The sequence below is a fragment of the Drosophila suzukii genome, chromosome 3 (assembly GCF_043229965.1).
Source record: "Drosophila suzukii chromosome 3, CBGP_Dsuzu_IsoJpt1.0, whole genome shotgun sequence".
In the NCBI taxonomy this organism is placed as follows: domain Eukaryota; kingdom Metazoa; phylum Arthropoda; class Insecta; order Diptera; family Drosophilidae; genus Drosophila; species Drosophila suzukii.
In genome coordinates this window covers 18,283,009-18,308,406 of record NC_092082.1, presented here as the reverse complement: position 1 = coordinate 18,308,406, position 25,398 = coordinate 18,283,009, and the positions used below count along the sequence as shown (strand labels likewise).

Here is a 25,398-nt window from a genome sequence, read left to right as displayed (position 1 = left end):
GATAAAATCGGATGTCCCCTCGAAGCTCCTCCTTGATGCCATTATCTCAAACATTGTATCAAATTTAATTAAAGTTTCTCCCTCTATTTTTTATTATTTTTCGCATTCAGCTAAGAAGAATTACAAAATATTTTTAATTGCCGGCCGTAAATTTATGCCACGAAAATTGTTTTCAAAACAAAAGGAGTCTCTCCCTCAGAAACCTTCACCCCAAACATTTTGTCTGCTTTGCTAATTTATATGTTAATTTTTTTTTCCATATTTCCATACACAGACTGAATATTATTTTGGTGCTATTTCATATTTCGTTGATGCGGTCGCTTTATTTTGAATAGAAAAACGGGAAAGGATGGCAAAAGCCCCCAGAAACAACATAATGCCATCGTCTATTCAAAAAGGCGTTTTCGGTTTGGCTGTTCCTTTTTTTTGGGTTTTATTTTGCATGAAATTCTCGCTGAACTGGCACAAAAACACGTCGGCCAGGGGTTTGGGGTTGGTTTTTTGGGGTTGGGGTGGGTCAGGGGCTCATAGGCAGCTTTTTAATTTTCAGCATGAATTAGAATAATAGTCAACGGATATTACACAATGGCAGCCTAGGGGCGTGGGGGATTTCCGGTCAGCTTGGGTTTGGTTTTGGCCTTGGGGCTTAGGGCTGCTGGCCATTAAGGGAATTGCCGACGGAGGAATCTTTAATGAGAAACTAACGGCTAACAGTATTCCCTTTTTCCCAGGGATTAACGTAAGAGTTGCCAAAAATAATTTATTACACATTCAAAGCTGGAAATTGGAAACAAAAATTTTTAATGATAAGCTCGCTCGAAAGTTTCCAGGAATACATTTAACACTTAACATCTCATTTGTGCTGGGGCAAATATACATTTCGCAAGGCATTAAAAACAAAGTCAACCACTTCTTGGAAATGCTTAAAACAAGCAAAAAAATAAAATAAAAACGACAAAAACAAGAACGTAAAAAGTGCTGACACCTTTGAAAAATTTTCACGCTAATAAAACACAAAACATGCCAGAGCAATGTGAAAAGCGTGAAAAGCGCGGAGGAGTCCACAGTTCCCCGAAAGGAGACCGCCGAGATGGATGGCGATAAAGTCAGTGGAGGTCCAGGACTTGCCGGGCAGGCAGGGAGTTGGGCCGGAAAACCTAACAAAAGGAGCAGCCGCCGCAAGCAACCGCAAGGGGGAAAAGCTGGAAAAGCTGGAAAACCCACGGAGCCCAGCAGGACTTGTTTTGTATTTGTCCCGAAAAAAAAGCGAGCAAAAATTTGTTTTAATGCCACGCTCTTTTTATGCTTTTCCTTATAACTTCTTTTCAGCTTTTTTGTCATGTTACAATTCTGCAGCGACAGCAGTAAAAAATAATGCCCTCACCCCCGCCCCCAAGGCAACCGCAACTTGTGCAACATCATAAACCCATTTGCGTTTTTAATTAGTAACATCGCAACTTGGCGGACTGAGGCGGCCGAGGGCGAAAAGCAAATGACCATGCACAAAATGTTGCACTGAAACAGATAGCCCAGTCCTGGCTCCATAAAACCGAAAAAAGAGATGAAAAACTGGAGCAAATAAGGTAAAAATTTTTAATTGCCGCAGAAGCAAAAATTATTAAGTTGCGGTTTCGTTTCAAGTAGTGCGAACCCAACTAGCCGGTGGTCAGTTCATCCCCATTGCCGTCATAAAAGAGTCCGCGAACAAAGTTGAAAAAGCTCAGCTCAAGTGGGGCAGCCTCCTCCAGTCGGGAGTTGGGAGTCGGGAATGGTTTCGGTTTTCGGACCCGCTGATGGTCTCCGGTTTCCAGCTGCTCACTTTTTGTTTTTTCATTTTTTAGCCCCTATATGGGGCAACGACCGAGGGTCACTGCGACTGACCAGAGGAGAGTATTCCATCGGGGAGGTGCTGACAAGTGTCCTTCAAGTGGGAGGGATAACCCGCAGGAACGGCCTCGCTAATTAAAGAGGGGCTCGACAAAAAGGATTGGACGTCCAGAACGAAGAGAGCTACCTATCTCAGGAATCAGGAAGTGTTTTCAACGGTCAGTCTATCACAAAATACATTTACATACCCTTTAATATAAAACATTTACGATATTTTCCTCTTAAACTGGCGCAAAAAGATATTCCTACATCTTTAACTAACCGAAAGACGTCTTCAAATCTTAAAAAAAAAACAATAAAATAGTACCTGTATTTATTTTTAAATATTTATAGAAAAGTAATTACATAATTATAATTTAAATCATTTTTACAAACTTCTGAAATGATAGTTGTATTTTGTTCAAATTTCCAACAAGTGTTTATACTAATATCTTAGTGGGACTACATTTTGGGATCTTTTTAAAGAAAACTCTACCCCTAAAATGTTTTAAGCTGAGGGCGAAAAAAGCATCTGTGAAAGGACATTTCGCCCTGTTCTCCAACTAGCCAGCTAGTTAAATCCACATGTTTATGGCGCATCGAGCACTAAACGCTTTCCCAAAAATCCTTAACCCCCAGCTGCCCGAAGTTTATGTGAGCGCCGTCCCATGTGCTCGGGACTGTCATATTTTATTTCCCAGTTTTCTTTGCAGTTTTCCCGCTCGCCACACGTACAAGTGGCCAAGTTGAATGGACAGAAGTCACAGCAGAGCAGTTGCCACAATTAACACGTAGGGTGGGCAGGGGGTGAAATGTTGCCGGGAAAAGTCCTCAAGTGGGTTAGTCGAAGGACGTGAGTGCAAAATGAAATCCGTGAAGCATATCGGATATATTATACCACCACTCTCACTACTTTGTAATCTTTTCAGTATCGATATCTTGTAACTAACGAGTTTATACCATACTGTATTATATATTAGTATATATATTATATAATATGTACATTATTCAATCACAGAACATTGTGAAACCCATTTTTATTTCAGCAAAATTACATTTTGTACAAATTTTAAGCCATTGTCCATCATTTTATAGCCGGGGGTTTGCTCTCCACCAGCTGACAATAATAAATTATACTTTGACATTTACAAGCAACCCCTCTTTGCGCTCGTAAAATGCGTACCGCTCTTGGCCCCCGATGGCGACTATTAAAAATTACATAATTGCTCAACTGCAGCAGATCCGGAAGTCAGGCACAAAAGGTCTCTCCTTGAGTAATTTTTTGCGTAGCAAATTGCATTATTTACTTTTCAATACATTGCCAAAAGAATCGGGGGTCGGTTGAGGGACGGGCAGTGCTGGCAGAGAACTTGAACAAATTTGTTTATGAAAATTAATGAAATCGACCGTGACTAATCGATTATATAACCGGACAAGCCGGGACGGCTACACGAGTAATATGCCAAAATATTATTGCGAATTTTCAGCTGTGATGCTGAGAACGAAGGGAAGGAAAGGTATAATATTAAAAACCATTATTTATACTCGCATTTATGTTTAAAAATGATTAAGTGGGGCTCAAAATATATGATGATTTCGATTTATATATAAGATCATATAGCATTATAAGGTTACGATCTTATAAGTTTCTGCAAAAAAAATTACAACTACTTTAAGAAGGTTATATTTATTGTTCTAACAAGATGGTACTATATAGTTTTCCAACTTTACTTATGTACATTGTATTGTTGTTAATATTGAAAAAAGAGTAGTGTGTCTAAATATTTTTGCAAGTTTTCAACTGTATTGCTGAGATCGAAGGAAAAGAAAGGTTTAGGCCTAGTATTCAACCTAACAAAAAGTCGTCCAAAAACCAAAAAATAATAGAACTACTTTACGTGGTTTATATTTATTGTTCTAACATGATGGTACTATATTGTTTACCAAATCTGCAAATCGATTCCTTGTTCATATTGATTATCCGAGCAGAAAATAAAGTTCTTTTATGTACCATAATTTTAAATAACAATAAAAATCAAGGTTTCCATGCTGGGCTTACATGGCTGTTAACTATGAAAAAATGTGGAGAAAACCCCAGAGAGCAAACAGATTGTTTAAATTGCTTGTAAATAATAACAACAAACAAGTGGCAGCAACAATGACCAACAGTTTGGAGTATAATTTGGTATTGTACTTTCTGGTTGGCTCGATAAACTTGTAACTGTTTGAATTTTTACTGGCCAGCCAAAGGTGCGGGGTTCGGGGATTGGCGGAGAAACAGCAGTAGCATTTACACAGCAATTGAACCCTAAAGTGCCAAAGGGCTATGCCCTTTCCCCCGGAGGTCGATAAAATGCGTTTCGAGCTAGGAGGAGCCAAGGAAAAACTCAGGCGTTTTATCGGCCGAGTTGGAGACGACTGGTCGTTGCAAAAATTGCATTTTATTACACGTTCGATTGATTCCAGCGGGGCCAGATGGGGTTAACGGGGGGCGTGGCAGGGCACTCGCCTTTATTAAGTGGAGGGTTTATGTTTATATTTACAGCCGGGGAGTCATGTGCGAAGTTTCAGTGCGAGTGCCGCAGTCTCCGGGGAACGCAGCCCCCACTTCCCGCCTCAAATTGAAATTGTCGATTTAACATTTTGAATTATCGTTTTGCAAATGGTCAATATTTTCCACTGCCCTCCCTCTTTCTCACCCGATGTTGTGGCACACATAAATTGTATGACCATAAACAATCAATTACTTTGTGTTGGCCCCACACTATCCGTTCGTGTTTTTAGACCCCGGGGATTGTGCTGGCATTCCCTTTCTGTTTATCAAACAAAATCGAGTTCTTGTTGGTCTTCGCAGTTGATATGTGCTGTATGGATAACAGTTATGGGGCACTTAACGCAGTTTCAGAACTTTAAATGAGGGCGAAAAATGGATGACCTAGGGACAAATGTTGAGCTCTTTCGGGCAGTAGGGTATTGGGACAGAGTTTGTACTTCATTTCTAGTTAGGGAGTTAAGAGTTGGTAGAAAATTATAAAACAAAAGTCATATACAAATCAATTTGTAGTACACAGAGATAATTCTGACGTTCTCATTTGAGTTGAAAATGTTCTTAAAAATAGAACGACATTTTTGAAGTTGAAAATGTTTTCATTTTGCTCGATTCAAGTTTTGCTGGCGGTATTTACATTTTATATATCAACAATTAGACCATTAGTAAAAGTTGTTAAATAAACTCAATTTAACTTTTCTCTTCTTACCATTACACGGTTTTTAAGAAGGAATGTTCTCAATTCAAGAACAATGTACTATATCTTTCTGGGTATATATTTCGTTAACATCCTCTAAAATAATTTGAATTCTAAATTACTAGAATTCTCTTTCGATTCACCCAGAAAGACTAATTATACCCGCAAACGTCTTAATTATTTTGGTTATGTGGTTAATCTTCAGACCATTTGCCACAGTGCTCAATATGTTAATGGTGTTCACACGCTGCCGAAAAAAGAGTAAAGTGATATGCAAAAAAACGACCAAGAAAGCCAAGGGAAAAAACTTATTTCCACGCTTAATTAGGCATAATTAAAGCTCAATTAAAACCGCGCAAAGTATATTTTTGCAGCCTTCGCCGCACCCACAAACAAAAAAAATACAGCCAAGAAACACCTGAAGAAATACACAAACATATCTCCCTGTGCCTGGTGACTGCGATTTCGGGCAAATAATTATTGTTTAATTTTGATTAATGATTTGGGCGATACGTACGACGATTAAAACGTGACTTTTGCCGACTGGGGAATTCGCCAAGGCAAAGTCGAAGCAGAAATCGCTCAACTGTGACTCCCTGGTGGCCGCGACCATAGAATTCTGCAGAATAGGAACTCGAATCAATATGTTGCCCCTGCTTTCGTTTGACTCGTTCTGTTGACTCGCTCGTCTATATAAAGTCTATAAAACGCTTTCTGATTGTAAACAATACAGACGATTTAATATTGCGCGCTCGTTGGCTCCGTCCGCCGCCCCGGGTTCCGTATAGCCCCCGAAACTCCCCGGAACTCCCCGATAACTCCCTGCCCAGCTCAACTCCCAACTCAACTCGACTGAACCGAAAACCCAGCTCCCTGCGGAAACTTCAAATAAGCAAACAACACGCTGAGCACGCGGCATACCAGGAATCAGACCCACCAGCTGAAAAAAAATGTGGAATTGAAACGCATGTGCGCTGCAGAATCGCCGGGATCGAGGGGGTTCCTCGGGAGTTTTTCTATGTGTTCTGAATGGAAATGAAAAAAGTTTAAGTTTAATTTGAAAACGCTGGAAAAAACGGGAGCACAAAAACTTGGATATGCGGACGGGGTGCGTTGGAAGAGGTTAAGTGATGGCGGCGGGATTGGAACCGGCATCGGAACGGGTGTCATGAGTGCCGACAGTGTAAAGACTTATTGACAGTTGGCAGTTCCACGAAAATACTCGTACCGAAATATATATGGCAATAAAGGACCACAAGAATCCTTTGCTCTTATCTTTACCACAGAGGAAAAACAAATGATCACTGGATCGAATTCAAAGCTTTAATTTGGGGATTTTTAATGTATGGCAATGATAACTTCTTATTGATAAACAAAATAAAAAAATGTGAGTCTCTGTTAAAAAAGTATTTATGAAGTGCTAGCAAATAGGTAAAATTATGAGCTAGTTATGGATGATGAGATATGGCGACGTGGGTCTTCAGTTCGGGTTTCAAATGGGGTGACTTACATGAAGGCATGATGATTTCAAACTTCATATTTCAGTTAAAACTAGTGACTTTGACATATTTTCCATTTTTTTTCTGTTTTAACTATTCTGATACAGTTAAAAATTTGCTTAAACCTCAAAACCATCAGAATATTGGTAAGTCTTAGTTTTGAAGAAATAACTATGTTTTAAACAACTGGTTTTTCTCTTTATTGCTTTGCTCCAAAGTGAATGTTCCTTGGTATACTTACCGATAATGATTCAGCCCCGTAAAATCGAATGGGTGGATGGAAAAAGTTGATTTTGGAAAATGTTGAGTTAGATCCGATTGCAATGCCGATGATCACCGTACTTAAGAGCCAGCCCATAAAAAGTCTCCAAATTAGCCTGCCCCAATCCAGGCTTAATTCCCCCCAAAACTATCTTGCAGTTGTGTGCTCCATTACTACCCATAAATGGTTCAACTCTCGGCGAAAAAGTCATAAAACGAAAAACTATTTGATTTACGTTCTTCTAATGATGCCTCACAACAATCAGCCACAATTGAGACCTAGAACAGCAATACCCTCGGCCAGCAATAAACAGAGGAAATCGAAGCCGCAGAGCCAAAACCAAAGCCCGCAAATCAACATCGGGGAATCGAAGAAAAACGGCATTATCGCAGTCAGTTCGTGGCCTAAGTCGCGCTTTGATTGCCACAAAAAGGGGCAACAAAAAAGTAAGGAACACAAAAAACCAGGGAATCCAGCGGTATTCAATACTCTTGGCACTATAAATTACATGGCCGGCAAGAAATCGAAATCATGACCAGCGCTGGAGCTCCTCGTCTCGTCTCTGATTATGAGACCTAAATTGAGCGAGCTGGTGGAGGGAACGATCGCATTTCGAGTCATAAATAATCATAGTTGTGCCATTTATTATGACAAAATATCATTTGGACATTTGTTTGCAGCTCTGGGCTCTGCTCCCGGATCTCCAGCTCCTCCCGGCTGCTCTGGGCTTATCGCAATGGCCGGATCTGCCAGGCATCTCCTCGTTTTTTGTTTTCCTGGACTCGAATTGTTTGCACAATTTTCATTGCAATGTCTTTTTGTGCTGCGTTTTAATATAAATTATTTTTAACAATTTGCTGTGTGGCTCCTTCTTTGCCTCGTTCTTTCCCCGTCCAGTTCCCAGCTCCCAACTCCATTCCAGTCCTATTCTTTTTTTCTGAGGGCTCTTATTGCGCAATCCGAGACTGGAACTTAAACTGTGGCTGAGGTCGGCAATAAGGCCCAAAAAAAGAGCAAGAAAGTTGAGAGGGCCGGAAAAAATGAAGAACTCTAAATACCCTTAAAAGGTTATCTGTAATATAATGTTTGCTGCAGATCTGCAGATCTATTAAGTTCTGGATCATGTCAAATCCAACATCTATAACGTTTGCTTACAAAACCATAAATTAATTCCACCGTATGCTTCTTTGGCATTACTTAAACTCTATTTATGTGGTTCCCCAGCAGCCCTTGAACCCCCGTTTGTTTAGAGTATAGGGCAGAACTTTTTACGGCCCCAGACGCTTCAGACCTCGGGCCCTTGACCTGCCCTCGCCGACTTGGCGGCTGCAACCAAAGGCGCATTAATCTCAGCCAACGAATGTCAGGAATTGTGGCTATGCCGACATCTCGGAGGGGCATTGGGTAGACCCACTGAAAAGTGTAAGTTTCATTTTGTTTCGTTTATTGCCGCCGAGGCGCAGTCGAACAATGTTTCTTATTTCCTACCTAGCATTCCCAGCCTGTTGCAATGCCATGCAATTTTTGATAAGCCGGCTAAAAGCGGGTTGGGGGACCTAGAACTTGAAGGAGGGCCAGTGATGAGTAGGGTTCGCTATAGCCATACCCAAAAATACTCATCACTCGTTGCTAAAATAGTATTATATGATTTAAATATGGCGACACACTGAAACATTAAGAAAATAAAATATGAAGAATGCCAAAAGATCGAATAAGGTTTAATTTATAATATATATACTATATTATGTAGACCTTTTCTAAAAGTATACCCAGCTAGATACTAGCCATTACTACACAGAGAAAACTGTCTAAGAACATTGTTCTTGAATTAAGAACATTGTTCTTGAATTGAGAACATTGTTCTTGATTTGAGAACATTCGTTCTTAAAAACCGTGTAAGTACATTTTGGTATCAATATAAGAACGAACTGGTGAGAAGAGAAAAGTTAAATTTAGTTTATTTAACAACTTTTTGATAAGTATACAGTAAGGACTGAACTAATAGTTTATTTGTACATATAATGTACTTGAATACCGCCAATTAAACTTGATTCAAGCTAAATAAAAACATTTTCATCTTAAAAATGTCGTTCTATTTTTAAGAACATTTTCAACTCAGATGAGAACGTCAGAATTTTCTCTGTGTAGCTCCTAGACATCCAGCCAATGTCAACAGAATTCCCTGCAGTTGCCGAAAGCGGCAAACAAAATACAAAGGAGGCCTTGAGAGCCGCGATTCATTCCGAATCGCCTGGCATCAAATCGAGCTGAGTTGCCCTCAACTCGGGTCTTTTGCGGAAAAGTTCACATTGCCCAGGGCTAAATATTGTCATGATTATTATTTATGGCCAACTCTGACGAAGAGCTGAGAGTTGGCCCTGCGATTGCTCTGGGATCTCAAGCAGTTGATACCAGGAAGTTAAAAACAGCTTCAAATTAAAGTGGTTAATGGTGCTCTATCAGCAATATGATTTCTTTTGGTATAAACTATTTTAAACCCCTTACATATATAAAACATTTGGTTCTCTTTTTAACACCAGTCATTATGGAAGACCATTTGCATTGCCTATGACGTCAATAAATATTGTTTTAGTATGATATGATGATCATAAAATTGTTTAAAGTAATCTGTCTGTATTATTCCATGTACAATCCAAAACATGCCTAATTGTTGAGACTTTAAAGGTACTAGATAAATATATCATTTTTATGCCTTATGCTTACATTAAACATAATGATATCTGCACGGCATCTTGTCTGAAAAATAAGGTATTAGAAAAGCACTGTTAAGTCCAATTTTGGAAACTTCTTCAAATTTTTCTCACCCTGATCCTGAGAGAGGACCATTCCTGCCAGGCAAGCGAGGACCAGTAGTAGGATCACCGCTGCCTTCATTGTGGGATTGGATTGTGTTGAAATGAGACATTTAACCTTTTTATATACCACGACAGCAGGTGGATAAATGACTGGAATATGTCACGACATGTCCATCGAATTTATTTTCCATTTCTATCTAACAAATACGTGAGTCCTCAAAAAATACAAAATTAATTGTTACAGGCTAAGTTAGTTTTTTTTGCTGTTTTTGGAATACGAGCATCACGTCTAATTAAAATTTACAGCATTTTAAATGCTTGAGGAGCAGATGCAGCCTCCTGCTGGGAAAGCCTTTCCCCCTTCCATTCCCTTCTCCTCACTCGTGTTTGATCTCTTAATGCAGCAATGCAGTTTAATTTATGCTACAGACGCAACTTTCCCCACCGAATTCTCTCTCCGACTTTCCCTATTTTATTTTTAACTTTGTTTGCACTGCTGCACGCGCAACATTTCAATGTCAGTCCCCCGATTCCACTCTTCCATTATATTATGCCGCACTATCACCCTCTTCAGCATCTGCCTTATGTAATAGACGAGTGGAGTTTTCCGTGAGTTTTCCCGGCGTTTTCCCGGAGTTTTCCTCCTTGCCAGCGAGCTCGCTTCGTCACCTTTTGATTGTGCGGTGTTATTTTCGTAGCACTTGAAATCCGCTTAATTGGTTCCTCAACTCAGCTCGAAATAGTCTCCCCCCATTCTCCAGACCCTCTATTTCGGGCATGCCGGCGCTTCACCCTTTAGTTATTAATATTTACAGCCTGGCCAAGTAATTTACAACAGTTATGAGTCTGCCCCAGAGCAGGGCGTTAATAAATATTTGAAATTCCTTTTGAAGTGCCAGGGTAGTGGAATGGGAATGTGAGTCAGCCGGCAAATGGTATTATAAAGAGGTTTGTTCTGATATGTACTTATTTTTGTCTATTTCAATCGATTGAATTCATACATTTCAATCAGCAACCAAGCAGAACATCAGAAAGATATAATTATCAGTCTGGAAAATCGACTGTTTATTAGTGGGTGATTTTTGACATCAAGAAAAGATATTGTAGTAAAGCCCGCGAGAGTAAATGTTTGGAATGGCTGATCCACATTAGATACTTCACCTTTTTTATGTTTATATACTTTGTATTTGATCATAATTTATTTTTTATTTTCTGATACTTTTAAACAATATATTTGGTGCTTTAAAATAGCTTTAAAATATCTTTGCATGACCATTACAAGTTATGGCTAATCTATACAAGTTGAAGAAAATAACTCAGACGGTGGTTTTGTTGATTCTTGAAGTTTAGAGAAAGTCAAAATAGGCTGAGTGGAGTTTCCCATGGGTGGACAAGGAAGAGGAGGCGAGCAGGGGCAAAGCTTAATTTATAATATCACGTCGGTCAGCCTGGCTTTTCTTTCCCCTTAAAGAGCATGGAAAATTCTAAGGAAAAACTCGGAAAACTTAAGCGCGGCATGCCAATTGCAATAGGGAAAGGGGCTGGGGAAAAGTGCAGAACTTGAGGATGCGGGTGGGGCATAGATTTGGAAACCGAACTGCACGACTTTAGCGTTTTTTGATGAATGCGACGACAACAAAGAGGAACCAATGCGGTTTCGGGGAGAAAAGCTAGAGTTTTTAGACTTCGGAGCTTGGCTGATTGCTGAAATTCACGCGACTCGATTGTCCAACGGACTAGACAGAGCCAAAGTCGGATGGCCAGAGTTATGAGCTTAAGTTTTAGTTAAAAGGTCTGCGCTGGCCCTCATAAACAAATTTCAGCCAATTCCCCTGGCCAAGTCAGTGGGAAAGTAATTTAAATGCAACGCCGACCGGGCAAATTGTGGCCGTTTAATGAGCGATTAGACCGTCTGGGCACCAGGATGATGAAGATGATGATGATGGTGATAGCATGAAGGCACGATACCAACAGAGGACCACAAATGCAGGCTGTAGTCCCCGGAACCGTTGTGATTTGGATCGTATTGAATGCAAATATATTGAATTCCTGGTTGGGCTACAATCTATTTTAAAAACTATTCCATTGATATATTAAGCCCAATAAAATGTTCTTCGAAAACATATCCGTTTTGGTTGTCTACTTTAGTAAGACTAAATTATAAAAGTATTTTGTTTCTCAATAAAATGTATTTAATTTTACTGTATGTATTCTTAATGTCTCCATGCTAAACACTGCTAAAAACGTAAAAACGAAACTCACAGATGAAAACTATAAATCGGAAGAAACATATATTTTAGCTGCCATAGGATCGGTAGCAAAATAATAGAAAAATCTGCATATTTGCTACATATTTTCAACATAAATGATTAGCGAATAAGTCATCTAATTCTAAAGTGACATAGACAATAAAGGACCAATGCTGTATCTGGTTCTCCGATATTCAATATTTTTGTATTAATATCGGAAGAACTACTAAAATTTGTACATCTTCGAAAGTGAAAATAGTTAATTTGTCACAACTGAAATGATTACTTCGTAGTTATTCATACAATCGATAGCGAATAGTATTTGTTATGACTAAAATACTTTAAAACTAATTAATAATGTAGTGACTAAAGTGAAATGGACAAAAAAAGACCAATGCTGTATATGTATCTCCACATTTTTGTATTAATAATCGAACAACAACTGCAATGATTACTTCGGAGATATTCATGCAATGTATTTGGTATTTGGAAACAGTTGAAGAATTTTTCGGTTACTAACAATATTATGTCGGTATTTTCATACCCCTTATAGGATCCAAGACCCTACCATCTACTCGCTTACGGCTTTTGCATGAGTACTTGAGGGGCCCTTGCAACTCTTTCACGGCACTCGCTCATTATGCTAATCGCGAGTGCAAACCTAATTGAACTTAAATGGAAACTCATAAAATGCACTGCAGACCCCCTTTCCCCGGCCAAAGAACTCTGTTTACAGCCAAGCTCATTGAAGCCGCCACTTTGCCGGCTGACAAGTCGGGCTAAGCCCACGCGATTAGTCGGAGGAAAAAGGAGGAGGACCGTGGGTAAGTTCGAGCAGAACCAGAACCAGAACGGGCCCAAAACGCCACTCGAGTTCACAACTCAACTGGAGTGTCAATTAAATTAATATCAATTAAAAGCGGCTGCAACTTGTTGCATCAACTCTTCAGCTCGTCAGGCTTTCTTCTCTCCGCTCGGACCGGCAAATTATGCACACGCCATCGGTGCAGCCGCCTCCGCTTTCTGAAAAACGGGTGGGAGTGGCATTTAATGAAGGGTTGACTAGCTGTAGTGCTATAAATTAAATGAGCAATTTCCTGAAAAAATTTACACAGCTCTGGCTTTTCATCTATATAGAAGGTATTCCTTCAAAAACTACAATTTTTTACTGAAATTCTATGGTGAATCAACAATCAAACTATAAGCCAAGCTATTTCATTTTGATTTTGTAAACATTTTTTTGGAAGTGCATAGCATTTAAAAAATATATACTATATATACCTTGTGGAATCAGTTATAAACTATGATTTATTCTCGCAATGAGCCAAGCTATTAAATTTTGTTGTTAAACATTTTTTTGTCATAAAATAAAATAAAAATTAAAAGTAAACCTTAGAATTCGTTTAGTAAGATGAACTAACTATTTTAAAAAGTATCCACAACTACTCAAAATTCTAAAAGCGATTATTTTTAATGGAGTGTTAAAAGGAAAAACAAACAAAAATCCTAATTTAAACCCTTTTTTCCAGTGTATCTGTCCTACTTTGTCAGCGTCAGCAAGGATTAATAAAGCGAAGGAGCAGTGTGGAAAGCAGACGGGATTTCAGATCGGCGCTCAGCTGCCAAAGTTGCAAAAAACGCTCCCGTGGGTGAAGTGTCACAAAATTTGCACGCAAACGCGGAAAGCCACATGACAGCAGATACGTCTAGTGTGTGAATGTGAATGCGGATGCCGAAGCGCAGATACAGATTCAGATACATAGATACGGCAGCGGAGCCAAAGTTGAAGTCGAAGTTGAACCTGCGACGAGGAACGCAACTCGAGTGATGGCTGCAAATAGCAGTATGATGACAGTCACAGTGTCGGTGTTTCTCGGTTGTTGTGAAATGTCATTAATTTGGCTTTAAGCCATAATTAATGGAGAAACGTTTTTACCTTCTAAGTATTCAGATTATCAACATTTTCAAAATATTTAGATTTAAAATCACAGAACTCTTGATACGAAATTTAGTACAACATATAACATTTTCTTATTCACAGCCTTTATTGCTTTATCTCTTTTGAAATAGTTTTATTTTGTATTTTTTTAGTGAGTCATTAACACCAGTCACTGTGATCACTGGGATGCCAGGTTTCTGCCCTCTATCCCAATCGAGTGGCGCACATGTCAGCGAGTATTGAATGTCGCCTCTGGCTGCCTTAGCTATATCAGCTGCCAAGGTTGTCGCTAGGAAGGAAACACCATCCGAGCCAGAAGCACTCCCAGTTTCCATCTCACAGCTCCCATCTGTCTCCGAGTATCTTACGCACGCACACGCATTGCATCGCAACTCGGCTTCTTGGCATCCACCAGCTCCATCTCCATCTCCGCATCCAACAACCAGCATCCGTGGCAGAGTCAAGGAAATGTGCAAAACTTGGGCACTGGCAAATTTATAGCGACAAATGTTGACTTGAGATACGACATCGGGCTGGGGAGAGCTGACTTTAGTCGGGGAGCTGCCTGCTCAAATTGAATGTCAATCGATTTTAGTTTTTAATTTAAAAACCGCGCCTCGTCTCCACTTCTCTGCCGGGATCCCTTGTAATTTGGGCTGACGTGTTTGCACCTCAGCTTAGAGATGGCAAGTATTATTTTCTTTTGGTACACACTACTTACTAAAGTTAAGTGGTTAAGCATGTCCTTTGTAAAATAATAAAATCATATGTTCTTCACTGCAAAATAAATAGAGAAATATTTTTATATAAAATATATACTATCGTAAAACATAATAGTAATCATTCGATCCTAAAAGAAACTAGACATGGCGTAGTACCTTTGCAACAAAGTTTAAGATTACTTGTAAGCTTCCCATCACTACTAAAAAGAGGTGCATCTTTGAGATACTTCGAGGCAAGAGCTTGATTGCATCTTGTGGGCGTGGCAATCAGGGGCTCCAGAGGCTTTCCACCCGAGAGCCAACGGTAAATGACAGTCGGGGAAATACAATCGCGATGGGTGAGAAATGTTTACTCGAGTGGGAGCTGTGATTCTCGGGGGCAGAGCTCTCGCCTCTGCGTCTACTCAAATAATGGTCCGCTAATTGTTTAATTGATAACTAGGCAAATCCCACCACAAACTTGTCTCGCATCCTCGATGCGGTGGTCTGTCTGCAATTTGTGCAAATTGCACGCACATCGAAACCATTCACGGCCCATTCCCCCCATCCCGCCCATTAGGCAGTCTATAAACATATCAACACCTGTTATGGCACCCGGTCCTCCACCGGGTAAGCCCGCTGCAAATATTGAAAATCACTGGTCTGTCCGTTGCTGCAACCTAAATAAGTTTTATTTGCTTGAATTTCCCAGCTCAGTTTTATGCAAAAATGTCAGCCGTTGATGTGTGCAGGTGTGTGTGCCAGTCCAGTCAATCAATGGGACACGTAGTCAGGGGTCGGCGGACAGGACGTTTTCATGAAGGAAGGCCGGTCCTCCGGTCGTCGGTGGGTGTCTTAATCCCGCACGTTGGTCGTTTGTCGCGTGCAAAATATTTTCCCTACACTGCGAGAAGGGCTTAAAAAATCTCAAATTGGTATATCTAATACTTTGTGATGTGTCACGAAAACATTAAAAATGCAAGTAAGTCCTTCTGTAAGTAATTAAGTTAAGGTTTTAAGGTCGCTTATGTAAATGTAAAAACAATATGTGCATTCATAGCTATTTACATTAATTTCAATATTATCTTCGCTACTCGTAGAGCAAAAGGGTGTACTAGATCTGCCATGAAGTATGTAACATGTAGAAGGAAGCGTTTTTGGACCCTATAAAGTATATACTCGTATATATCTGATTAGGATCGCTGGCTGAGTCGAACTAGCCATGTCCGTCTGTCTGTCCGTCCGTATGAATGCTGAGATCTTGGAAACTACAGAAGAATATATATCTTCATATCATCTAACTTAAAGAAGTTTTATAGATTTCATAAACGTTAAAAGAACACTTGCTCACCGTAAATATTTCTAAATAATTAAATAAAGCAATGGCCAGCAGTACTTTTATTGTTTCATCGTAACAAGTTCAATGAAATCGACAATATTTAAAATTGTTTGTTAAAACAGGCCGTAGTACAGTTTAAGTTTGTCCATATGGACAGTTTCCATATGGACAGCTATCTGGTGGCTGATCTGGTCGTACCCAAATTTCGATTTCCCTCTTCTTTCGTCTTCCTTCAGCCAAGCTAAGGAGGACCAATACCAGAAGTGGCAGTAGATGTAACTTCATTATTGTTCCAATATGAGAGCGTATTCCCTTTTTATAGCTTCGATATATATATGACATTTACAAGTGGAAAATTAATTAGATATACTTCGTAATACTTTTAAAAAGACATACTAAAAACAAGATATAACACTATGATCGAGCGACTCGACTATCGGATACCCGTTACTCAGCTAATCACTAATCAGCTAATCACTACTAATTTTTTTACCCTTTGTAACGGGTATAGAAATAAATAATACTCATGAAAAACGTGTAGGTTAAATTTAAAAATAAATATTATTCGAACTTTTTCATATTCCTTTTTTTGAGTTAGTTTTTAGTTAGTTTATTTTCCGATTTGCTACACACGATATGTATTTTCTCAGTGACCAGTGGCCCCAACTGCCCCCCGTCCAGTGAGTCCTCTCTTTTGCAGCTGCATTGTCAATTTCACACGCCAGTTGGTCTGCTCTCTCTTCCTGTCGATGTCCTAGTCCTTGGTCCTTGGTCCTTGGTCCTTGTTCGCCCATTACCACCCCCTCAGCCCTGTAGAGTGTATTTTGTTATTGCTAACCATTCGTGGCACGTTCAATTGATTGAATTGAAGTCGCATAGCAGCGCTTCTCATCGCAGCGGAATGGAATGAAACACTGAGAAAATATTTTGGTTATTTAAATTTTAAGTGGGTATACTAATTTTCAGTATCTGTGTAAAAAAATCAGATGATGATGTCAGTCAATATACTTTATTAATTTGTATCATTATATATTATAATATAATAGTGACTAGTGAAATAACGCCCAATAAAACCAAAGAGAAAATTCAATTTAACTAAACATGGGCGTTATTTCACCGGGCGTTGTTTCATTGGGCTTTATTTCATCGGACTATGTTGCTGCACCCCAAATTTTTCTCAGTGCAAAGGACCATCGAATCGGCGATTGTCCTTTCGGTGTTATTGTTATTGTTGCCTAGGCTTGTTAGGCTGCGTTTGTTTTTGCCGCTGCTGCTGCCTCGATCATATGTCCCTGCCAGCTGTCTCTTTCTTGCCATCTGGCCATCTCCCTCGCTCTGCATGTAACAATTATTCAATTTGATTTACTCCGCCCCATCCCATCTCGCTCGCTCCCTTTGTTATCCTTCGCCGTGTCCCTTTCCAGCGGGCTTGGCACATTGTTGTTATCACACTTGAATAGCTGCCAAATGTGTCGCCCGTTGGCGGCGTCACAGTTTACACCTGTTCCCACCCACCTGCCCCGCTGGCATCTCCCTCTGAACCGGAAGTAGGTGCTCCTCTAACGGAAGTGAATTTAATGCGAGTGCAATTTGGACAACCGCTAAAGCAGGCGGCCATTAACACCTTTCGATGTCGATTTGTGTAATGGGTTTAAATCTCTACATAATTAGTTTTAACAGTAAGTGAGGGTATAAAATAATATAGCGATAGGGATAATAGTTCTAGAAAATGGTTAGAATTTTACATTAATTGTTACTAATTTAACATAATATGAGAATAAGAATGTTAGCCGGCACTGGAGACATCTGCCCTTAGTCATTTTGAAAGGAAACACAAATTTAAATCAATGACAAAAGTTAAATTGACAATGAGAAAACGGTCCTTAACCTTTATAAAAGATTTGTTAAGATTGTTAAGATTTGTAGTTATGCCAAAGATTAGATTATATCAGGTGGAAAAAATAATTAGATATGCCACGCCTTACTTTTAAAAGAATTTAACACACTTACGAAACCGAAAATTTGGTATATGCCTAATAAATTAAATATCGTTAAATACCTAGAACATGAAAGAACATTTAAACCTTAGTTTAAACAATTTGAAAAGTCCTGGGACGTAAATAATAACTGATGTTAAAAGACTTCAACTCATCAAATTATATTCTGTTTTCTATGAATAAGTCACTATAGCCAATACAAACACGTATAATACTTTCATAATCATTTGTAAATAATTGTATTAGGATTCAAGTGCCAATAAAATGCTCTTCGGGGTGCAGACACTTCGCATCAACTGCCAAGAAACCGTTTTATCCTGCCGTTTAGTATATATTTTACAACGACGAGTGTCCCTTTGGTTGCAAGTTGCAACCTCTTCTGAACCTTAACAAATAGCGACGAAAATTGCAACAAATGTGTTACGAATGGTTCGTGATCGTGGCATGACAGAATGTCGCCGGCAACAACAGCACAGGCGAGCTGAGCTGGAGAATTGTAGACCAATGAGGAAATCGTTACCTTGGCTTAAACCACTTAAACATCACGAGTTGAACTCTTAACAGCCTGGGACTGCAGTCGAAACTTTGGCCAATGCTGGGAGAAGACTTTTGCCGCGCTCCACTGATGTTGATGAGGAGGAGATGACGACGACGACAACAAAGAAGTTGACAACAGCAACTGCAGATGCACTGGGGAAAAATCGTAGCACCAACTAGGTTCTATACATTTTTTTAAAATTTGTTATCATCTCTAGATAGATTACTACAAATGCTAATATATGAAATAATCGATCGAACGCCAAAAAAAAAATGAAACTAAAGTTGGATATTACAATATAGTACCAGGCTTGGTAGGTAGGATTAAGAACTGCTGAACTGGAAAAAAAAGTCATAATAAATATGGGATTATTACAGGCTTAATAAGTTACCTACCTTAATCAACTCCTTTTTTGCACAGTGCAGATTAGTCGCGTTGATGAGATACAGGGATCGGGATCGGGAAAAAGAACTGGAAATTGGGTTTTTGGTAGCTACGGGCTGCTGAGGATGCTTGTTTGTTGTTGTTGTGGCCAGGTATCTGTATCTGCAGCTCTGGCCGATTACAACGTAACCAAGTGTCTGTCGGCCGCCGAGTTGTTAGTTGGAGCTGATGCAATAAATCGCCGACATTGTCCGAAGTTGTTGCAGCGATTGTGATAAAAGTAAATCGCTGGCAATGCTGGGACACGATCTGCAGGCCCTAGAGTTAGTCTAGTTCCAGGCCCAGCTAGTAGCTACATGAAACTGCAGCATCATTGATATCGAATTACATCCCATTCAAATTCCGCATTAGTCAGCCTGGCCTTGTCCCACTTAGCGGCTCCTGCAGCTGCCTTTCCTTATCAGTTTCATATGGCCAACACGTAGGAAAAGTTAACACACACCCACCCTGGCTAACTCGGTCTATTTCGCATACGAGGGCGAGGGGAAAACTTCTTCAAACCACTCGGAGTTCTCCAGCGAGCGAAATCCCCAAAAGCGTTGCGTTGGCGTATTCTAAACTTTGCGCTACTTTTTGCCGAAGCTAAAGTCATTATCATTAAAGCCATACTTTGCTGCCGAAACTTTCACTTGGCGTGCAGGACGAGGCGGAGCGGAAAATATTGTAAATTGTATCTAACAGATACTTTATCGAGCCGAAACAGAAACTTCTGCCATTGTCCGCGAGCGACAAAACTGACACACATGTGGGGATATTCGTAGGACCGAGGGAAGGGGCTCGGAATTACATGCCAAGATAATGAGAGTATAACTGGGCGTGGCGGCAACTTATTCTTCGACAGCACGGACAACTTTTGCGAAAAGTTTTGCGGTTCGTAGCATGCTAAATTTGGGGAGAAAAGTGTTGTAAAAAGTATATATCTCAAGCAATGCACACTTAGCACCAGTCATCCAATTTAAAGAAGTTTTCTAGATTTTATAAACATTAAAAGAACACTAGCCCAAGGTAAATCTTTCTTAAAAACTAAATAAAGTAATTGCCAGCAGTAATTTAAATGAATTTAAATGAAAATATTTAAAATAGTTTTTTTAAAGAGGCCGTAGTACAGTTTAATTTTGTCCATATGGACAGTTTCCATATAAACAGCTACCTGGTGGCTGATCTGGTCGTACCCAAGTTTCGATATCCCTCTTCTTTCGTCTTCCTTCAGCCAGGCTAAGGAGCACCATTACCAAAAGTGGCAGAAGATGGAACTTCATTGTTGTTTTAATACGAGATAAGAGATTTTCACAGATGGAAAATGAATTAGGTACACCACGGCATTACTTTTTAAAGCACCTACTCAAAATATTAATACAGGGTCAAACTCGTTCGACTTTTAAATGGGTATGTCAACATGTCCAATTCAATTTTCATTGCGAAAAATACTAATTACTATTCACAAATTATATTAAAGAGGCTAGTACCGACAAAACGCTATTAAAGGTTACCAACGGCGTGTTAAAGAATACAACCTTTTTGAGTTAGAACTTAATTTGTTTAAAAAGATTTTGAACATTTTATAAAATCTTATTGGGTATATCAAGCGTAAGCAAAATATATTTGTGGTGGCTTGCATTGTTTGTTTCTTAACATTCATGAGTTGGTGATAATAATTTCGATTTAAATGCAATACACTCTTTTACGTGTGCTGAAATGTGTCTTCTTAAAACAAAGGCGTGCCCCAGCACATTAAAAAACTTCTTCTTTTATTTCAAAAACAACTTTTCAATGTGTCTTACCTAAAATATTTGTTGCAACACGAAGTAGTTCGATAATCACCATAGAAAAATATTAAATCTGCCTTAATACGTTTCGATGCAAAATTGAAATGCACTTATTTTATTATACCAGTTAGTCGTAGAGTAAAGAACTATAATTTGACTATGTTCTGAGTGTAAAAAAAAAATTAACAAAGTAAAACCAAATGTTATTAAAATTTTTTAGGCCATTTATTTCTCAACGATGATGTGGTTGTAAGTTATACATCATTTGAACCCCTTTTGCTCCAATCAAGATGAGACCATTTGTCACCTGGGAATAACTGGGATAAGACTATTTGATTGGATACTCGATTGGAAAGCACTTACTGTGACAAGAACAGCTGCGGATGTGCTGATCCTAATAAGGTGGTGGTGGTCTGTCGGGGTAGGGTTTCGGCCTAATCCAAATCTCTATATTTTTCTTTGGCGGTTTGGCCGATGGGACCATTCCCACCAGGCAAAGGAGGACCACTACAAGCAACAGCTGTGGCTTCATTATTGTACTGATATTTGCACTTGCCCCTTTTTATAGTTGTAATTTATTATGTAACCGCAAATTAACAGCTACATTAGCTTTGTCACGCCTAAACTTTATAAAGTTTTAAATATATTAAATTAGGCCGAGGTTAGTTTGCTATTAAACTTAGCGTCACGGCAATATATATATATAAGGAACTTATTTTATTATACCAGTTAGTCGTAGATAAAAGAACTATAATTTGCCTAGGTTCTGAGTGTAAAAAAAAAATTGGTAATAAAAATTTGGAATTAAGTAAGTGGTTTTACACTCAACAACATTTATACTTCACAACATTTAAAAATGGTTTTAAAGTATATTTTTCAAGAGCTTTATGTCAGAAGCAGGAACCGAATGCACGAATTACTTGAAACTATTATTTAGAAAGACCAAATGAGATTACTATTAAAATTTCTTACCAAATTGGCCAATTAAAAGTGAGTGAATTGATTTTTTAAGTTTCTAGAAAAGGTACAAGACATGCAAAGTAAATAAATACATTTTAAAAGTATGGTTAAAGTAAATAAAACCAAAAGTTATTACAATTTTTTGGGCCATTTATTTCTCAATGATGATGTGGTTGTAAGTTAGTTATACATCATTTGAACCCCTTTTGCTCCAATCAAGTTGAGACCATTTGTCACCTGGGAATAACTGGGATAAGACTATTTGATTGGATACTCGATTGGAAAGCACTTACGGTGACAAGAACAGGTGCGGATGTGCTGATCCTAATAAGGTGGTGGTGGTCTGTCGGGGAAAGGTTTTGGCCTAATCCAAATCTCGATATTTTTCTTTGGCGGTTTGGCCGATGGGACCATTCCCACCAGGCAAAGGAGGACCACTACAAGCAACAGCTGTGGCTTCATTTTTGTACTGATTTTTGCACTTGCCCCCTTTTTATAGTTATAATTTATTATGTAACCGCAAATTAACAGGTAAATTAGTTTTGTCACGCTTAAACTTTATAAAGATTTAAATAAATTAAATTAGGCCGAGGTAAGTTTGCTATTAATTTATATAATAATAAAAACCTATTTTAAAAACATATTTTCACAGCCTGTATGACAGATTGCCAATAAAGTTTACAAAAATAATAAAGACCAAATTTTAGCTATAAGTTTTAATGGTTTACTCATCTATTTAGATAACATAATAGATATAAGACTTAAACTTGGCGAAAAATGGTTTTATTGCAAGGTTTTTTCTATAGAAACCACTGAAAGGTGTCCATACTCGTAAAAACACTTCTGATTTGGTAATCTAGAGTCGTGTCTCCGTTGAAGATTTAGGTGATTCGATAATTAAGTTAGTAAATTGTTAGTCCTGTAGCATATGCAAAACATGTTTTCCTTTGGCGCTTTTCAGAGGTATTTCCAATTTGTAAAAAAACAATTGCGGGTGGTGGTTGAGCCTTTAGAAAGTATTGCCACGCAAGAAAAAGGTTGGCTGCTGGTCAATCAAGTTTTGCTTTTTGGTTGGCTAAAATGTGGCGAAAAGAAAGGCCCACATACAGCTCAAAAAATTGGAAGGCCGAGGAAGTGATAGATTTTTAGGCTCATTGAATCAGGTTAGCAATCCATAGACCAGATCAGAGCAGAAACCAGCTGCAAGTTCTTGGCCGTCCTTTCACTCTTTCAGCTGCGGTTACCGGACCATCGGACTGCAACCAAACCTATGCCTCCATCATTTCCATGGCCTGCAGCACAGTGATTACCCCAGCATGTTAATGTCAGTTCCCGGGCAAAGAAGACATATTATGGTCATTGAATGGTGATTTTCTGGGGCTCCCAGCTCTGGGTTAAGTCTGACAGGGAATGCGGGATAGTAAACATCTACTACATTTTTGGAATACGTGGCAGTAACGAAACATTGAAAGGCCTTGACATATTTAATATGTACTCTCCACCATTTATAATCCAATAAGTCAACGTTACATAAGGCCATGAAGTCGAATAGAATCTTCGACTTAAAACAATTGACTGTATTGGTCATGGTTTCCAAAGTGGAAAAATGGTATATGAGTAGAGTGGAACGGAAATAAAAAGAAGATTTTGCAAGCCAAAAAACCATATCTTATATTGGAGTAGATTCAACATTCATGTCATACAGTTGCAAAAGGGCTTTAACGGTTGAGATGCAGTTTCTTTTCTAAATAGTCAGAAGTAAATAGGTCAAAGGGTCTTTAATACAGTGGATATAACAAAACTGTGACAAACCGGAACCGTGTCATTTGTAATCTTATAATAACCCTTGCCAAATCCTTTAGCCAACTTTTAGACCTATAAAAAGACGATTAGCTTGAGTATCACCACACAGAAATGAAGGCACTTACATTAATCTTGGTTCTTGTTTGCATAGTTGGGTTGGTCAACTCTTGGGAATGGCCGTGGAATAAGCAAAAGAAACCTTGGGAAAGACCGAGGTTCCCGATTCCAAACCCAAATCCCCGTAAGTTCTACTCCATTCAGTATTGTGTCCTTGATTCTAGCCTAGCATTTTCAGGTGATAAATGGTGCCGTCTTAATCTGGGTCCTGCTTGGGGAGGAAGATGCTAAGGTGTATTTCATATTATATAGATTTTCAGCTTAATTTCCCGGTAAATTTTTCAGCTATTAAAGTGTAACATATACTATGAAAGGCGTTTATGTAGATGCTTCCATTTTTTTATGACATCGCATAATAAAGTTCTTTGTTTTTGTGTTTTGGAGGGTGGATCCTAACGATCACGAAAACAATCTCCTATTTTTTAGTTTTCGTAATGCGAGTTTAGTAGATATTTGTGGTAGTTCACATTCACAGCGATGAAATAATCAATTTGTATATGTTCTTAGATTGCTAGAAATATTATATTTACATTACATTATGTATACTTACTGATTGATACTTGTAGATATCTGTAGATGGATTGTTCTGCATATTTGCCTAGCCTACTTTTGAGATAGGCATTTAATGCCCACAGCAGCCGAAAAGTATGTGACGTTCAATTGTGGTGCAGAAATTTCTTTGGGGAAATCCCAATTAATCCAAGAATTAATTATTCAGGATTCCTTATCGATTTACCATGGCTGACACACTTTCTATAGTTCTTCCCTTCTCATCTCTCTTTGCAGCCTTTACAGTCATGTGGCAAGCAAGAAGGAGACGGCACTGAAAACAAAACTGGATTTTTTAAAATACTTCCATCAACATATATTTAGCAGGATCCAAATCTAAAGAATTTAAATTGTAAGTAACAGAGAAATAATGTATACTCTTTATACCTAAATTTTGTTATCCTTTATATGCCCAATAAATAAATACTTCTGAAGTTTTTGTATTGACTTTGTTTGTTCAGTTGACTTTAATTTTGAGCACTTTCAATACCACCAACATTAAATTCAGGGAACAACATTTTTAAATTAAAGAAAGAACAAGTTTTTAAGAGCAGAACACTGAATATATATGCATAATCAAAATTCTGTGGACTTAAAATATTATTTACAAATGGATAATATCGAGTAATATCAATATTTCGCTCTCTGCAGTTTGCCGATTGTGCTGCATGTGTGTGTTTGCAATTAGCAGCGCTTTATGTGTTGATGTTGCAGCAGTTGCATGCTGCTGACAAATGCAAAGCCATATGATGCCGACTGGCCTGTGTAGTCGTACAATGACCCACATTGTGATGCGCTTTTATTAGACACGCGAGGCGCAAAAACAAAGGGCTAACAATGAGTCCGGAGTCCAGGGTCCGGGGTCCGGGGTCCGTAGTACGGGGTCCGGAATCCGGACAATGGCCCTACGAGGAGACGGAGACTATGACGACAGCAGCGATGTCCCCATCACCGCGCAAACAAACGAAGACAATGCAAATGTGGCACACACCAGGACATTAAACTCGCACTTGGATTGCTAAAAGTTAAAGAATGTCTGGCTATGCCCAATCTCAAGATTCAAAATCCTTCAGTTGTTTTAGGAATAACTTAAAGAATAATTATAACTTATTGATTTTCATTTTAATACAGAGGTTGTTATTATTTTGGTCTAACGATGATAAGGGTATATACATACTAGTACGTAATGTCTTACAGTTGTCTGCATATATTTAACAAGCTCAGTTTAAAAAATATCGAATTAAACATTTAACATTTGTCTTTTTATTCGCAGAGCAAGTTTCTAACAATACAGCACTTCAGAACAAT

At 38.8% G+C, this 25,398-nt stretch overlaps 3 protein-coding genes and 1 long non-coding RNA gene across 6 annotated transcripts; 2 read left to right on the top strand and 2 right to left on the bottom strand.

Moving 5' to 3' along the window:
* The first annotated feature begins 600 nt into the window (after window positions 1–600).
* LOC139353145 (uncharacterized) lies at window positions 601–1,775 on the top strand. The gene is made up of 3 exons (XR_011604301.1): window positions 601–1,246; window positions 1,330–1,583; window positions 1,645–1,775. It is a non-coding gene; the product is annotated as an uncharacterized lncRNA (long non-coding RNA).
* Window positions 1,776–15,947: 14,172 nt separating this feature from the next.
* On the bottom strand, window positions 15,948–16,204 carry LOC108006157 (uncharacterized). The gene has a single exon (XM_017069609.4). It carries the CDS (start codon window positions 16,199–16,201, stop codon window positions 16,052–16,054), a length of 150 nt encoding a protein of 49 aa, XP_016925098.1. The 5' UTR covers window positions 16,202–16,204; the 3' UTR covers window positions 15,948–16,051.
* Window positions 16,205–20,864: 4,660 nt separating this feature from the next.
* LOC108006154 (uncharacterized) lies at window positions 20,865–22,114 on the bottom strand. Of its 2 annotated transcripts, XR_011604259.1 has the most exons (3): window positions 21,915–22,114; window positions 21,025–21,858; window positions 20,865–20,968 (listed from the first exon to the last, which is right to left on the bottom strand). XR_011604259.1 is itself a non-coding variant. In XM_070996382.1 (2 exons), exon 1 carries the CDS (start codon window positions 22,081–22,083, stop codon window positions 21,946–21,948), a length of 138 nt encoding a protein of 45 aa, XP_070852483.1. In that variant the 5' UTR covers window positions 22,084–22,114; the 3' UTR covers window positions 20,865–20,968; window positions 21,915–21,945. The 2 variants fall into 2 exon arrangements, 1 of the variants encoding a protein (XP_070852483.1); XM_070996382.1 differs by lacking the exon at window positions 21,025–21,858.
* A 1,295-nt stretch (window positions 22,115–23,409) lies between these two features.
* SP (Sex Peptide) lies at window positions 23,410–24,537 on the top strand. 2 transcript variants are annotated; one of them, XM_070996530.1, is made up of 3 exons: window positions 23,410–23,665; window positions 23,720–23,773; window positions 24,328–24,537. In XM_070996530.1, the coding sequence occupies exons 1-2, from the start codon at window positions 23,536–23,538 to the stop codon at window positions 23,770–23,772; spliced, it is 183 nt and encodes a 60-aa protein (XP_070852631.1). In that variant the 5' UTR covers window positions 23,410–23,535; the 3' UTR covers window position 23,773; window positions 24,328–24,537. The 2 variants fall into 2 exon arrangements, with proteins under 2 accessions (XP_070852631.1, XP_065720880.1); XM_065864808.2 differs by lacking the exon at window positions 24,328–24,537 and adding an exon at window positions 23,827–23,860 and having other exon boundaries at window positions 23,411–23,665.
* Window positions 24,538–25,398: the final 861 nt, after the last annotated feature.

Excerpts from the sequence above, each read along its gene's own strand:
- LOC108006157 (XM_017069609.4), bottom strand. The coding sequence starts at position 16,201 with ATGAAGTTACATCTACTGCCACTTCTGGTATTGGTCCTCCTTAGCTTG.
- LOC108006154 (XM_070996382.1), bottom strand. The coding sequence starts at position 22,083 with ATGAAGCCACAGCTGTTGCTTGTAGTGGTCCTCCTTTGCCTGGTGGGA.
- SP (XM_070996530.1), top strand. The coding sequence starts at position 23,536 with ATGAAGGCACTTACATTAATCTTGGTTCTTGTTTGCATAGTTGGGTTG. Across the intron at positions 23,666-23,719 it reads GATTCCAAACCCAAATCCCC|GTGATAAATGGTGCCGTCTT; the intron begins GTAAGTTCTACT and ends TAGCATTTTCAG.